General features: G+C 50.5%; 1 protein-coding gene across 7 annotated transcripts in view; it reads right to left on the bottom strand.

The window, feature by feature from the left end:
• Window positions 1–16,510, bottom strand: part of cables2b (Cdk5 and Abl enzyme substrate 2b) — a 282,031-nt gene that overhangs the window by 179,259 nt on the left and 86,262 nt on the right. For 4 of the 7 annotated variants that reach the window (XM_052481306.1, XM_052481307.1, XM_052481305.1 and 1 more), the window contains exon 2: window positions 2,315–2,410. The exons of 1 other annotated variant lie outside the window; for it this stretch is intronic. In XM_052481306.1, the coding sequence (XP_052337266.1) occupies window positions 2,315–2,410 (96 nt within the window). Of the gene's footprint in view, window positions 1–2,314; window positions 2,411–2,706; window positions 2,804–16,510 lie in introns of all 7 variants that reach the window. 2 more of the 7 variants (XM_052481309.1, XM_052481308.1) reach the window with 1 other exon arrangement.

Raw genomic sequence — 16,510 nt, 5'->3', positions numbered from 1 at the left:
GAAGGAGGGGCTGAGGTCAGGAGGTGAGGACAGCGATGTGTTGATACAGGGGAGACAGATGGACATCTGTGGACTAGGTGAAGGAGGGGCTGAGGTCAGGAGGTGAGGACAGCGATGTGTTGATACAGGGAGACAGATGGACATCTGTGGACTAGGTGAAGGAGGGGCTGAGGTCAGGAGGTGAGGACAGCGATGTGTTGATACAGGGAGACAGATGGACATCTGTGGACTAGGTGAAGAAGGGGCTGAGGTCAGGAGGTGAGGACAGCGATGTGTTGATACAGGGAGACAGATGGACATCTGTGGACTAGGTGAAGAAGGGGCTGAGGTCAGGAGGTGAGGACAGCGATGTGTTGATACAGGGGAGACAGATGGACATCTGTGGACTAGGTGAAGGAGGGGCTGAGGTCAGGAGGTGAGGACAGCGATGTGTTGATACAGGGAGACAGATGGACATCTGTGGACTAGGTGAAGGAGGGGCTGAGGTCAGGAGGTGAGGACAGCGATGTGTTGATACAGGGGAGACAGATGGACATCTGTGGACTAGGTGAAGGAGGGGCTGAGGTCAGGAGGTGAGGACAGCGATGTGTTGATACAGGGGAGACAGATGGACATCTGTGGACTAGGTGAAGGAGGGGCTGAGGTCAGGAGGTGAGGACAGCGATGTGTTGATACAGGGGAGACAGATGGACATCTGTGGACTAGGTGAAGGAGGGGCTGAGGTCAGGAGGTGAGGACAGCGATGTGTTGATACAGGGGAGACAGATGGACATCTGTGGACTAGGTGAAGGAGGGGCTGAGGTCAGGAGGTCAGGTCAGATCCCCTAAAGGGAGTAATAAGGGTTTACTAGCCTTTTCCTGTGGAACCAAGGGGATATGTATATATATATATATATAAAATACGTATTTTCCACCATAATTTGCAAATAAATTCATAAAAAATCCTACAATGTGATTTTCTGGATTTTCTTTCTCATTTTGTCTGTCATACATAGTTGAAGTGTACCTATGATGAAAATTACAGGCCTCTCTCATCTTTTTAAGTGGGAGAACTTGCACAATTGGTGTCTGACTAAATACTTTTTTGCCCCATTGTATATATGTGATGGGAGAAATGTTGGGTTGTCTGAATTACAGCTGTACAGCTGTTCCCCTTGGGAAGAATTAAACTTGGTTATTAAAGCTTCTGTGATTTTAGTGTCTGTGATTTTAGTGTCTGTGAATTTAGTGTCTGTGATTTTAGTGTCTGTGATTTTAGTGTCTGTGAATTTAGTGTCTGTGATTTTAGTGTCTGTGATTTTAGTGTCTGTGATTTTAGTGTCTGTGATTTTAGTGTCTGTGATTTTAGTGTCTGTGAATGTTAGTGTCTGTGATTTTCGTGTCTGTGATTTTAGTGTCTGTGAATTTAGTGTCTGTGAATTTAGTGTCTGTGAATTTAGTGTCTGTGATTTTAGTGTCTGTGATTTTAGTGTCTGTGATTTTAGTGTCTGTGATTTTAGTGTCTGTGATTTTAGTGTCTGTGATTTTAGTGTGTTTTAGTGTCTGTGATTTTAGTGTCTGTGATTTTAGTGTCTGTGATTTTATTTTAGTGTCTGTGATTTTAGTGTTTTAGTGTCTGTGAATTTAGTGTCTGTGAATTTAGTGTCTGTGAATTTTAGTGTCTGTGATTTTAGTGTCTGTGATTTTAGTGTCTGTGAATTTAGTGTCTGTGAATTTAGTGTCTGTGATTTTAGTGTCTGTGAATTTAGTGTCTGTGATTTTAGTGTCTGTGATTGTGATTTTAGTGTCTGTGATTTTAGTGTCTGTGAATTTAGTGTCTGTGATTTTAGTGTTTTAGTGTCTGTGATTTTAGTGTGTGATTTTAGTGTCTGTGATTTTAGTGTCTGTGATTTTAGTGTGATTTTAGTGTCTGTGATTTTAGTGTGATTTTAGTGTCTGTGATTTTAGTGTGTGTGATTTTAGTGTCTGTGATTTTAGTGTCTGTGATTTTAGTGTCTGTGATTTTAGTGTCTGTGAATTTAGTGTCTGTGAATTTAGTGTCTGTGAATTTAGTGTCTGTGATTTTAGTGTCTGTGATTTTAGTGTCTGTGATTTTAGTCAGTTAGATGTATATTCCTCATTGGTGTTAAAGGCGTACTGTGTGAGAGTTACAGTAGATTTTGATCATGTTAATTAATGGTTAACTGCAGCGTATATAAGTATATATAAATAATATATATAAGTCCTCATCAAAACCTCTCTCATCTCTTCTTTCAAACACAGGAAGTTCTGTGGGAGAATGAGGAAGTGCTTCAGGAAGTGCAGCTGTTCACACCTGCTGCCCCGCGTGTCGTACTGTCTCATGTTCTTGATGAAGTGGACCTTCTTCGCAGGGCGAGGTCTGGGAGAGCCCGACAGGTTACGAGTCCGACTGGAAGGGGGAGGAAGGGGGAGTGGGAGTGATGAGGGGGAGGGAAGCAAGATAGGGAAGGAGGGAGGCAAGAGAGAGGGAAGGAGGGAGGCAAGAGAGAGGGAAGGAGGGAGACGAGAGAGAGGGAAGGAGGGAGAGAGAGAAGTACAGTTAGTCATGAAACAAAGACAAGCAACTCCCCAGTTTCCAGTCCCAACAGTCACCAATCATCACAGTAAACAAAACTGCTAATGACATTGGCTGAATCCAAGCCTTTGTGACAGTGATCACTGTGTTCCCTGGAGGGAGAAGTCAACCTGTGGTCACTCTGTGTTCCCGGAGGGAGAAGTCAACCTGTGATCACTGTGTGTTCCCTGGAGGGAGAAGTCAACCTGTGGTCACTCGGTGTGTTCCCTGGAGGGAGAAGTCAACCTGTGATCACTCGGTGTGTTCCCTGGAGGGAGAAGTCAACCTGTGGTCACTCGGTGTGTTCCTGGAGGAAGAAGTCAACCTGTGATCACTGTGTGTTCCCTGGAGGGAGAAGTCAACCTGTGATCACTGTGTTCCTGGAGGAAGAAGTCAACCTGTGATCACTGTGTTCCCTGGAGGAAGAAGTCAACCTGTGATCACTACAGTGTTCAACCTGGAGGAGACAGTCAACCAGCACACAACGCTACAGATCACAACGTGTTCCCTGGAGGGAGAAGTCAACCTGTGATCATACAGCATACAATGATACAGCATACAACGCTACAGCACACAACGCTACAGCACACAACGCTACAGCACACAACGATACAGCACACAACACACAACAACTACAGCACACAACGCTACAGCACACAACGCTACAGCACACAACGCTACAGCACACAACGCTACAGCACACAACACTACAGCACACAACGATACAGCACACAACGATACAGCACACAACGATACAGCACACAACACTACAGCACACAACACTACAGCACACAACACTACAGCACACAACACTACAGCACACAACACTACAGCACACAACGATACAGCACACAACACTACAGCACACAACACTACAGCACACAACACTACAGCACACAACGCTACAGCACACAACACTACAGCACACAACACTACAGCACACAACACTACAGCACACAACACTACAGCACACAACACTACAGCACACAACACTACAGCACACAACACTACAGCACACAACACTACAGCACACAACGCTACAGCACACAACACTACAGCACACAACACTACAGCACACAACAATACAGCACACAACACTACAGCACACAACACTACAGCACACAACACTACAGCACACAACACTACAGCACACAACACTACAGCACACAACGATACAGCACACAACGCTACAGCACACAACGCTACAGCACACAACGCTACAGCACACAACGCTACAGCACACAACGCTACAGCACACAACGCTACAGCACACAACACTACAGCACACAACACTACAGCACACAACACTACAGCACACAACACTACAGCACACAACACTACAGCACACAACACTACAGCACACAACACTACAGCACACAACACTACAGCACACAACGCTACAGCACACAACGCTACAGCACACAACACTACAGCATACAACACTACAGCATACAACACTACAGCATACAACGCTACAGCATACAACGCTACAGCACACAACGATACAGCACACAACGCTACAGCACACAACGCTACAGCACACAACGCTACAGCACACAACGCTACAGCACACAACGCTACAGCACACAACGCTACAGCATACAACACTACAGCATACAACACTACAGCATACAACACTACAGCATACAACACTACAGCATACAACACTACAGCACACAACGATACAGCACACAACGATACAGCATACAACACTACAGCATACAACACTACAGCATACAACACTACAGCATACAACACTACAGCACACAACGCTACAGCACACAACGCTACAGCACACAACGCTACAGCACACAACGCTACAGCATACAACACTACAGCATACAACACTACAGCATACAACACTACAGCATACAACACTACAGCACACAACGCTACAGCACACAACGCTACAGCACACAACGCTACAGCACACAACGCTACAGCACACAACGCTACAGCACACAACACTACAGCACACAACACTACAGCACACAACACTACAGCACACAACGATACAGCACACAACACTACAGCACACAACACTACAGAACACAACACTACAGCACACAACACTACAGCACACAACGATACAGCACACAACACTACAGCACACAACGCTACAGCACACAACGCTACAGCACACAACGCTACAGCACACAACGCTACAGCACACAACGCTACAGCACACAACGCTACAGCACACAACACTACAGCACACAACACTACAGCACACAACACTACAGCATACAACACTACAGCACACAACACTACAGCACACAACACAACAGCACACAACACTACAGCATACAACACTACAGCACACAACGCTACAGCACACAACGCTACAGCACACAACGCTACAGCACACAACGATACAGCATACAACGATACAGCATACAACACTACAGCATACAACACTACAGCATACAACACTACAGCACACAACGCTACAGCACACAACGCTACAGCACACAACGCTACAGCACACAACGCTACAGCACACAACACTACAGCACACAACACTACAGCACACAACACTACAGGTCTGTGGCTGTTTTTCATGGTTCAGCACACAACCTACAGTTCCAGTGAAGGGAAATCTAAACACTACAGCATACAATGACGCTAGACGATTCTGTGTTTCCAACTACAGCACAAACAGTTTACAGAGGTTTCTGTTTCAGCATGACAACACCCCCGCATGCACAAAGAGAGGTCCATACAGAAATGGTTTGTCGAGATCAAGTGTGGAAGAACTACAGCTGGCACAACGCACAGAACCCTGACCTCAACTCCACTGAACACCTACAGGATGAATTGGAACGCTGACTGTGAGCCAGGACTAATCGCCCAACATCACTAATGTTCTTGTAGCTGAATAGAAGCAAGTACAGCCAACACTACAGCAGCAATGTTCCAACATCAGTGGAAAGCAACAGCACACAAGAAGCACACAACGTGGAGGCTGTTATAGCAGCAATGTTCCAACATCTAGTGGAAAGTTTTTCTTCGGGCCCCAGAAGAGTGAAGGGCTAAACATTACAGCATACAATGTTCCAACATCTGTGGAAAGCCTTCCCAGAAGAGTGGAGGCTGTTTAGCATGACAATGTGCACAACAGGTCTAGTGGAAAGGTTTCCGAGAAGAGTGGAGGCTGTTATAGCAGCAATGTTCTCAACTCCACTGAAACCTTCCCAGAAGATTGGAGGCTGATGAGCAGCAAGTTCCAACATCAGTGCCCGAAAGCCTCACCATGAAGAGCTGGAAGCAAGTTATAGCAGCAATGTTCCAACATCTAGTGGAAAGCCTTCCCAGAAGAGTAGAGGCTGTTATAGCAGCAATGTTCCAGCATCTAGTGGAAAGCCTTCCCAGAAGAGTGGAGGCTGTTATAGCAGCAATGTTCCAACATCTAGTGGAAAGCCTTCCCAGAAGAGTGGAGGCTGTGATAGCAGCAATGTTCCAACATCTAGTGGAAAGCCTTCCCAGAAGAGTGGAGGCTGTTATAGCAGCAATGTTCCAACATCTAGTGGAAAGCCTTCCCAGAAGAGTGGAGGCTGTTATAGCAGCAATGTTCCTACATCTAGTGGAAAGCCTTCCCAGAAGAGTGGAGGCTGTTATAGCAGCAATGTTCCAACATCTAGTGGAAAGCCTTCCCAGAAGAGTGGAGGCTGTTATAGCAGCAATGTTCCAACATCTAGTGGAAAGCCTTCCTAGAAGAGTGGAGGCTGTTATAGCAGCAAGTTCCAACATCTAGTGGAAAGCCTTCCCAGAAGAGTGGAGGCTGTTATAGCAGCAATGTTCCAACATCTAGTGGAAAGCCTTCCCAGAAGAGTGGAGGATGTTATAGCAGCAATGTTCCAACATATGGTGGAAAGTCTTCCCAGAAGAGTGGAGGCTGTTATAGCAGCAGAAGGGGGGACCAACTCCATAATAATGCCCATGATTTTGGAATGAGATGTTGATGAGCAGGTGTCCACATACTGTGTAGTGTATCTGGGGCCTATAGACAAGGACTCTGTTTATTGCCGTAATTCAAACCGCATAAGAGCCGCGTAAGTGGATAAGAAAACGCTGAGTGGGAAAAGTTTAGATTTGAGTAGAAATGTGGCAGTGCTGATGATGCTGATGTCACAGTGATGTCACAGTGATGTCACAGTGATTATCGTCTCAACTGAAGTTGAATAAGAATAGTAGAGACAGTGCACATCTCTGTGTGTCTCTCTCTCCATCCTCCCCTCTCTCCCTCTCCATCCCCTCCTCTCTCTCTCTTGCTCTCTCTCCCCATCCTCCATCCTCTCTCCATCCTCCCCTCTCTCTCTCCATCCTCTCTCCATCCTCCCCCACTCTCTCTCTCTATCCCCCCTCTCTATCCTCCATCCTCCCTCTCTCTCCATCCCCCCCTCTCTATCCTCCATCCCCCGTCTCTCTCTCTCTCCATCCTCCATCCTCTCTCCATTCTCCCTCATCCTCCCCTCTTTTCTCCATCCCTCCTCTCTCTCTCTCCATCCTCCACTCCCTCTCTCCGTCCCTCTCTCTCTCCATCCTCCATCCTCTCTCCATCCTCCCCCTCTCTCTCTCTCCATCTTCCCCTCTCTCTCTCTCTCCATCCTCCTCCCTTCCTCTCTCCATCCTCCCCTTCCTCTCTCCATCCTCCCCTTTCTCTCTCCATCCGCCACTCTCCATCCTCCCCTATCTCTCTCCATCCTCCTCTCTCTCTCCATCCTCCCCCCTCTCTCCCTCCTCTCCTTCCTCTCTCCATCCTCCCCTTCCTCTCTCCGTTCTCCCCCTCCTCTCTCCATCATCCTCTCGCTCTCTCCATTATCCTCCCCTCTCCATCCTCCCCTCTCTTTCGCCATCCTTCTCTCTCCATCCTCCCCTCCCCTCATCCTCCATCCTCCGCTCTCTCTCTATCCTCCCCCCCTCTCTCTATCCTCCCCCTCCTCTATCCTCCCCTCCTCTCTCTCTATCCTCCCTCTCTCGCCATCCTTCTCTCCATCCTCCCCTCCCTCTCTCTCCATCTCTCTCTCTATCCTCCCCTCTCTCTCTATCCTCCTCACTCTATCCTCCCCCTCTCTCTATCCTCTCCCCTCTCTCTCTCCATCCTCCATCCTCCTCATCCTCCCCTCATCCTCCCCTCTTTCTCCATCTCCATCCTCTCTCTCCTCCCTCTCTCTCTCACTCCCTCTCTCATCTCTCTCTCCATCCTCCATCCTCCCTCCCTCTCTCCATCCTCCTCTCTCTCTATCCTTCTCTCTCTCCATCCTCCCCTCATCCTCCCCCTTCTTCTCCCCCCTCTCTCTCTCTCCATCCTCCATCCTCCCCCCTCTCTCATCTCTCTCTCCATCCTCCACTCCCTCTCTCCATCCCCTCTCTCTCTATCCTCCCCCTCTCTCTATCCTCCCTCATCCTCCCCTATCCTCCTCTCTCTATCCTCCCCTCTCTCTCTATCCATCCTCCCTCTCTCTCTCCATCCTCTCTCTATCCTCCCCTCCATCCTCTCCATCCTCCCCTCCTCTCTCTCCATACTCCATCCTCCCCCCTCTCTCTCTCTCTCTCTCCTCCATCCCTCTCTCCATCCTCCCCCCTCATCCTCCCCCTTTTCTCCATCCCTCTCTCTCCTCCATCCTCCATCCTCCTCCTCTCTCTCCATCCTCCCCCCTCCATCCTCCCCTTTTCTCCATCCCTCTCTCTCTCCATCCTCCACTCCTCTCTCTCTCTCTCTCTCTCTCCATCCTCCACTCCCTCTCTCCATCCTCCTCCTCCATCCCCTCATCCTCCCCTCTCTATCCTTCTCTCTCCATCATCCTCTCTCTCCATCCTCCCCCTCTTTCGCCATCCTCTCTCTCCATCCTCCCCTCCCTCTCCATCCTTCCCTCTCTCTCCATCCTCCTCCCTCTTCTCTCCATCCTCCCCTCTCTCTATCCCCCTCCTCTCCATATTTCCATCCTCCCCTCTCTCCATCTTTACCCTCTCTCCATCCTTCCTCCATCCCCCTCTCTCCATCCTCACCCCTCTTGCAGATGTGGAAAAAAATAACATTGAAATAGGAGGCACTCCTCTTATTACTCTGATCAGCAGCCCTCTTAGATGCTGGGTAGCTTGAGGCAGCAGCCCTCTTATTACTGCTAGGTAGCTTGAGGCAGCAGCCCTCTTATTACTGTTAGGTAGCTTGAGGCACCAGCCCTCTTATTACTGCTGGTAGCTTGAGGCACCAGCCCTCTTATTACTGCTGGGTAGCTTGAGGCACCAGCCCTCTTATTACTGCTGCGTAGCTTGAGGCAGCAGCCCTCTTATTACTGCTAGGTAGCTTGAGGCACCAGCCCTCTTATTACTGCTGGGTAGCTTGAGGCAGCAGCCCTCTTATTACTGCTAGGTAGCTTGAGGCACCAGCCCTCTTATTACTGCTGGGTAGCTTGAGGCAGCAGCCCTCTTATTACTGCTAGGTAGCTTGAGGCACCAGCCCTCTTATTACTGCTGGGTAGCTTGAGGCAGCAGCCCTCTTATTACTGCTAGGTAGCTTGAGGCACCAGCCCTCTTATTACTGCTGGGTAGCTTGAGGCAGCAGCTCTCTTATTACTGCTGGGTAGCTTGAGGCAGCAGCCCTCTTATTACTGCTGGGTAGCTTGAGGCAGCAGCCCTCTTATTACTGCTGGGTAGCTTGAGGCAGCAGCTCTCTTATTACTGCTGGGTTGCTTGAGGCAGCAGCCCTCTTATTACTGCTGGGTAGCTTGAGGCAGCAGCCCTCTTATTACTGCTGGGTAGCTTGAGGCAGCAGCTCTCTTATTACTGCTGGGTAGCTTGAGGCAGCAGCCCTCTTATTACTGCTGGGTGCTTCTGCTGGGTGCTTCTAAACCTGCATTGCTTGCTGTTTGGGGTTTTAGGCTGGGTTTCTGTACAGCACTTTGAGATATCAGCTGATGTACGAAGGGCTTTATAAATATATTTGATTTGATTTTGATTTGAGGCAGCAGCCCTCTTATTACTGCTGGGTAGCTTGAGGCAGCAGCCCTCTTATTACTGCTGGGTAGCTTGAGGCAGCAGCTCTTATTATTGCTGGGTAGTTTGAGGCAGCAGCCCTCTTATTACTGCTGGGTAGCTTGAGGCAGCAGCCCTCTTATTACTGCTGGGTAGCTTGAGGCAGCAGCTCTCTTATTACTGTTTTGTAAAGTTTGTGTGGGACAGGTGGACAATAGGAATGCACTATATATCGGTGAACACATCAGAATCGGACGATATTAGCTAAAAAATGCGGTATCGGCCCAATGTCTAGTTTAACGGGGAAGTTAAAGCTACCGTGCTACTGTGCATATAACGTAGGTACATGACATAACGACGTGGCGCTACACGTGCAACACAGCATTCCTAACCTGGCCCACAATGTCTGCTGTATGGATCAAGCAGTCAACAAGTCCAGCAGTCATTTGAAAGAGTCAGGACATTTCAGCGAGACAACTCAAAGGCGAAATCTATTAAAGCTAAGATAATGGAATTCATTCCTCTTGACAATCAACTGTTCTCTGTCATGGATGATGTTGGTTTTCGCCGACCGGTCGAGCACCGGTACACACTACTGTTTTGACGTTGGCCTGGGGGTTGGTTTATGACAGCCATAAATACCTCTTCACCCCCCCTTTCCTCTCTCTACCCTACTACCTACATAAGACAGTAGTTTTGGAATTCTAAGATAGATTACTTGTTGGTTATCACTGCATTGTCGGAACTAGAAGCACAAGCATTTCGCTACACTCGCATTAACATCTGCTAACCATGTGTATGTGACAAATACAATTTGATTTGATTTGATTTGATGTGAATTTTGAAAACCCCCTCGGTTAACATAGAGATTCTGGGAACATCAGAAGGTGGGGGAAATGAACTATATTCTGGTAATCCGCCAACATATGCGGTGGTACTTAATGAATATGATGTCATGTCACGAGTCCGACCGAGGGTGTTTCCCCTTCCCGGGCGGTTGGCGCCGCGGTCGCCGTCACCGGCCTATTAGCTGCCACTGATTGTTTTTCCTCCCCTCCTTGTATGTTTAGTGGTAGCACCTGTTCATGATTGAATCAGCTAATGAGTTTGTCTTTATTAGGCAGCCGGCCCGCCTGGTTGTTGTGCGGGATTATTGCAGTGTAACCTTCGGCTCTGTTGTTAGAAGTACGTGTTAGTGCCTGGTCGTTACTTTTCTGTTGTACATTCTCATGCCCTGTGTTTGGGGCCGTTACTATTGTGAGCACCCTGGGATGCGTTGGCGCTATTAAAGACGCACAGCTTTGCACTCACTGTCTCCCTGCGTTTGACTCCACACACCTACGACACCTGAAGTGTTACAGAATCCCGCACCTAAATAAAATCGAATGGAGTCAGCAGGAGCAGCAGCCAACCCTCTCCCATCGATGGAGGAACGGGTTCTCCACCACACCACCATTCTCCATCGGATCGGATCCCGCGATGGATCAAGTGATGGAGAGAATGGACCGATGGGAGAGGAGTGGTCTCCCTCTCTCCACCTTCGGCACCCCGACTCCGGACTCCCATCACTCGACTCCAGCACCCTTCGTCTGACGCTACCGAGGGCTTATGATGGAGCGGCGGCGGGTTGCCAGGGTTTCTGCTTCAGCTGGAGCTATACCTGGCCACCGTTAGACCCACTCCTCAGGAGCGGAGAGGGTGAGTGTCCTCATCTCCTGCCTCACGGGTCGTGCTCTGAGTGGGCGAACGCAGTCTGGAATGGCCCAGACTCAGCGCGGGAGCACTACCCAGAGTTTTCCTGCCGTCTCGTGCCGTATTTGATCACCCTATAGACGGCCGAGCGGTGGGAGAACGACTTTTCCATCTCAGGCAGGAGAGGAGGAGCGCCCAGGATTACGCGCTGGAGTTCCGGACCTTGGCAGCCGGATCTGGGTGGAACGACAGGGCCCTTATGGACCACTACAGGTGTGGTCTCCGAGAGGACGTCCGCCGGAGTTAGCGTGTCGGGACACCACTCTGTCACTGGATCAGCTGATTGACATGTCCATTCGACTGGACATCTGCTGGCTGCCCGCGGGCGTTCAGAGAGGGTCCTGTGCGTTCCACCACCCAGTCCCTCCGCTCCCATTCCGATGGAGTTGGGAGGGGCTGCGCCGAGGGGTACCGGAGGAGGAGGCCTTCCCTGCACCAACTGTGGTCGGAGAGGACACACGTCTGATCGGTGCTGGGGGTCCGTCTGGGAGTAGAGATGGCAGGCGGAACGCTCTCGGTCACCCCAGGTGAGTCAGCATCAGACTCACCCAGAATCCCTTGTTGGCCATATGTTTGTCTTAATCTCTTTCCTTCACTTTTTCCCTCTTCCCAGCATAGGGCGCTAGTCGATTCAGGCGCAGCTGGGAACTTTATGGATCGCGGACTCGCCCTTAAGTTAGGGTTCCGCTGGTGCCGATAGATTCTCCTTTCCCCGTGCACTCCCTAGATAGCCGGCCATTAGGTCAGGGATGGTCGGGGAGACCACGGTCCCACTGGACATGGTGACGCAGGGGAATCATAGGGAGCGTATCAGTTTTTTTATTATTGATTCGCCTGCGTTTCCAGTGGTGCTGGGGACTCTGGCTGGCCCGGCACAATCCTAAAATTTCGTGGAGACAAGGGGTTCTCCAGGGGTGGTCAGAGGAGTGTTCTGGAAGGTGTTTGGGAGTTTCCATCGGTGCCACGTCGGTGGAGAGTCCAGACCAGGGTTCCACGGTGTGCATTCCCCCGAGTATGCCGGTTGGCAATCGCTTTCAGTAAAGTGAAAGCGACTAAATTACCACCTTATCGACCGGGAAGGGATTGTACGATAGATCTCCAGGTAGACGCTGCGCTTCCCAAGAGTCATGTGTACCCGCTGTCCCAGGAGGAGACGTTGGCAATGGAGACATATGTCACGGAGTCGCTGGGACAGGGGTACATTCGGCCCTCCATTTCACCCGTCTCCTCGAGTTTCTTTTTGTGAGGAAAAAGGAGGGAGGTTTGCGTCCGTGTATCGATTATAGAGGTCTAAACGCCATCACAGTGGGGTATAGTTACCCTCTACCTCTCATCGCTACGGCGGTGGAATCGTTCCACGGAGCGCAGTTCTTCACAAAACTGGATCTCAGGAGCGCGTATAGTCTGGGTGCGTATTCGGAAGGGAGACGAGTGGAAAACCGCATTTAGTACTACATCCGGCCACTATGAGTACCTCGTCATGCCGTATGGGTTAAAGAATGCTCCAGCCGTTTCCAATCCTTTGTAGACGAGATTCTCAGGGACCTGTGTGCGGTCAGGGGTGGTTGTTTATATCGATGACATTCTGATCTACTCGGCCACTCACACGCGCATGTGTCTCTGGTGCCGCAAAGTGCTTGGAAGACTGCTGGAGCATGACCTATACGTCAAGGCTGAGAAATGCGTGTTCTCTAAACGGCCGTCTCTTTTCTGGGATATCGCATTTCCACCTCGGGGTGGTGATGGAGGGTGAACGATTAGGGCCGTGCGTAATTGGCCGACTCCAACCACGGTAAAGGAGGTGCAGCGGTTTTTGGGTTTTGCCAACTACTACCGGAGGTTTATCCGGGTTTTGGCCAGATAGCGGCTCCCATTACCTCACTGCTGGGGGCCCGGTGCGATTGCAGTGGTCAGCACAGGCGGACAGGGCATTCAACAAGTTGAAGGCGCTGTTCACTGAGGCGCCCGTGTTGGCGCATCCGGATCCCTCTCTAGCATTCATAGTGGAGGTGGACGCGTCCGAGGCTGGGGTGGGTGCCGTGCTATCACAGCTCGGGTACGCCACCAAAACTCCGCCCCTGCGCTTTCTTCTCAAGGAAGCTCAGCCCAGCGGAGCGTAACTATGATGTGGGGACCGGGAGTTGCTAGCGGTGGTTAGAGCTCTGAAGGTGTGGAGACACTGGCTTGAGGGGGCTAAGCACCCTTTTCTCATCTGGACCGACCACCAGAATCTGGAGTATATTCGGGCTGCAAGGAGACTTAACCCACGTCAGGCAAGGTGGGCCATGTTCTTCACCCGGTTCCGGTTTTACTTTGTCTTATAGACCGGGCTCCCAGAACGTGAGGGCTGACGCACTGTCCCGCCTTTACGACACCGAGGATGGGTCCACCGAACCTACTCCCCATCCTTCCCGCCTCTAAGCTGGTAGCCCCAGTGGTATGGGAGGTGGACTCGGACATCGAGCGGGCGTTACGGGCTGAACCCGCGCCTCCTCAGTGTCCAGCGGGGCGAAGGTACGTGCCGCTTGATGTTCGGGACAAGCTGATTCGGTGGGCTCACGTCCTACCCTCCCTCGGGTCACCCTGGGGTGACGAGGACAGTGGGGAGCCTTCAGGGAAGGTATTGGTGGCCTACGTTGGTTAGGACGTTAAGGGTTATGTCTCCTCTTGCTCAGTGTGCGCCAGAGTAAAGGCTCCTAGGCACCTTCCTAGAGGGAAGCTACAACCCCTCCCCGTTCCACAGCGGCCATGGTCACATCTGTCCATAGATTTCCTGACCGATCTTCCGCCCGTCTCAGGGGAACACCGCAGTTCTAGTGATTGTGGATCGGTTTCTAAGTCCTGCCGTCTCCTCCCGTTGCCCGGTATCCCTACAGCCCTGCAGACTGCGGAGGCATTATTTACCCATGTCTTTCGGCACTACGGGGTGCCGGAGGACATCGTTTCGGGATCGGGGCCCCAACCACGTCTCGGGTATGGAGAGCGTTCATGGAACGTTTGGGGGTCTCTGTCAGCCTGACCTCCGGTTATCACCCCGAGAGTAATGGGCAGGTGGAGAGATTGAACCAGGAGGTGGGTAGGTTTCTGCGGTCGTATTGCCAGGATCGGCCAGGGGAGTGGGCACGATACATTCCCTGGGCTGAAATGGCTCAGAACTCACTACGCCACTCCTCTACTAACGTGTCCCCTTTTCAGTGTGTGTTGGGATACCAGCCGGTCCTGGCACCATGGCATCCGAGCCAGACCGAGGCTCCTGCGGTGGAGGAATGGGTACAGCGCTCCCAGAGACCTGGAGGGCCGTCCAGGAGTCTCTACGACAAGCGAGTGGACGGCAGAAGAGAATGCTGACCGCCACCGTGAGGCCCCGTGTTTGTACAGGGGACAGGGTCACAGCTCTCGACCCGAGAAACCTACCTCTCCGCTTGCCCTGCCGGAGGCTGGGTCCGCAGTGTGTAGGGCCCTTTAAAAGTCCTGAGGAGAATAAACGAGGTGTGTTATCGATTACAACTCCCTTCCTATTATCGAATTAACCCCTCGTTTCATGTGTCTCTCCTCAGGCCGGTGGTAGCTGGTCCCCTGCAGGACAGTGAGGTACCGGAGGTCCCTCCCCCCTCTGGACATCGAGGGGACCGGCGTACACGATCCGGGCCATTCTGGACTCAAGACGCCGGGTGAGGGGCCTGCAGTACCTCGTGGGACTGGGAGGGGTGCGGTCCGGAGAGAGGTGCTGGGTACCGGTGAGGGACATCTTGGATCCATCCATGTTGAGGGATTTCCATCGCCTCCATCCGGACGCCCTGCACCTCGTCCTCCGGGCGACCTCGAGGCCGGTGTCGGCGCGCTGCGGAGCCGCGCGTCAGGAGGGGGTGCTGTCTGAGTCCGACCGAGGGTGTTTCCCCTTCCCGGGCGGTTGGCGCTCGGGCGGCTCGAAATCACCGGCCTATTAGCTGCCACTGATTGTTTTTCCTCCCCCTCCTTGTATGTTTAGTGGTAGCACCTGTTCATGATTGAATCAGCTAATGAGTTTGTCTTTATTAGGCAGCCGGCCCGCCTGGTTGTTGTGCGGGATTATTGCAGTGTAACCTTCGGCTCTGTTGTTAGAAGTACGTGTTAGTGCCTGGTCGTTACTTTTTCTGTTGTACATTCTCATGCCCTGTGTTTGGGGCCGTTACTATTGTGAGCACCCTGGGATGCGTTGGCGCTATTAAAGACGCACAGCTTTGCACTCACTGTCTCCTGCGTTTGACTCCACACACCTACGACACCTGAAGTGTTACATGTCAGTTCGGTTGTCGTCTGAGACATTCTCCTCAATGATAAGATGACATAAACTCTACAGTGGAAAGTCTACACATCAGAGTTATCGGATTCACATGGAATTGTTGTTCAATTTAAATGTTTGAATATAAAATTATTGGTGAAAAGATTAAATGTCATTTTTTAGAGGTTTGGGTTTTCATAAGGTGAGGCTATGCTCAATCAGTGACCTGCCCCTGTGAAGAGACATTGGCTGAAGACTGTGAAACACGCCCTTCTCGCTCCACTATATAAAGCCTTGACGACAATATAACCTCCTGTTCCAAGTACGTGAGGTCTGCAGCCTCTGCGTTAAAAGGACTAACATGTCAACTACAGAACTAAGCCAACCTCAGCATGAGCTTTGGTTGTGAATGGTATGAACTTTGAACTCTTATTCACTACAGAAGTGATACCTCCTAGCCGTTGAGTTAGCAACAGCAGCTGCAAAACGCGGGCTAGGAAAGAAAAGAGAGAGTATCCCGTCTACCACACTACGACGTTACTACAATGTTTCCAATTTACCTCCAGAGACATTCTTCAAAGCACAAAGGACTCGGTTGGGCAACACGGCCTTCCATCTACCACCAACCTACCGAGCGCAGCTCAGAGTAAATATTTATTGCATTTTCCTTTTCCAAATGGGCGGTAATTTAGAATGCATAAGATCCTGTATTTACGATAGAGACATCGCTTCTCCCTTTGTTCCTCAGTCTTCCCGCTCTTTCACTCCAAACCCAGCCCCTTTTCTTTGTGTAACAAGCTGTTATATCTGTTTCCGCCCACTTGGGGCGTTTTCCTTTATGACGTAATGTGTAATCAAGGTATGATTCATTCTTTGTATATGTAATTATGTGTGATTAGTAAGGTAAATAGTAAATAAATAATTAAGCCCAATTTTGTATTGCTGAT

This window comes from Oncorhynchus keta, chromosome 27, assembly GCF_023373465.1.
Source record: "Oncorhynchus keta strain PuntledgeMale-10-30-2019 chromosome 27, Oket_V2, whole genome shotgun sequence".
Taxonomy (NCBI): domain Eukaryota; kingdom Metazoa; phylum Chordata; class Actinopteri; order Salmoniformes; family Salmonidae; genus Oncorhynchus; species Oncorhynchus keta.
The sequence above is the reverse complement of the archived record's forward strand: the minus strand, read 5'-3'. Positions and strand labels throughout refer to the sequence as shown.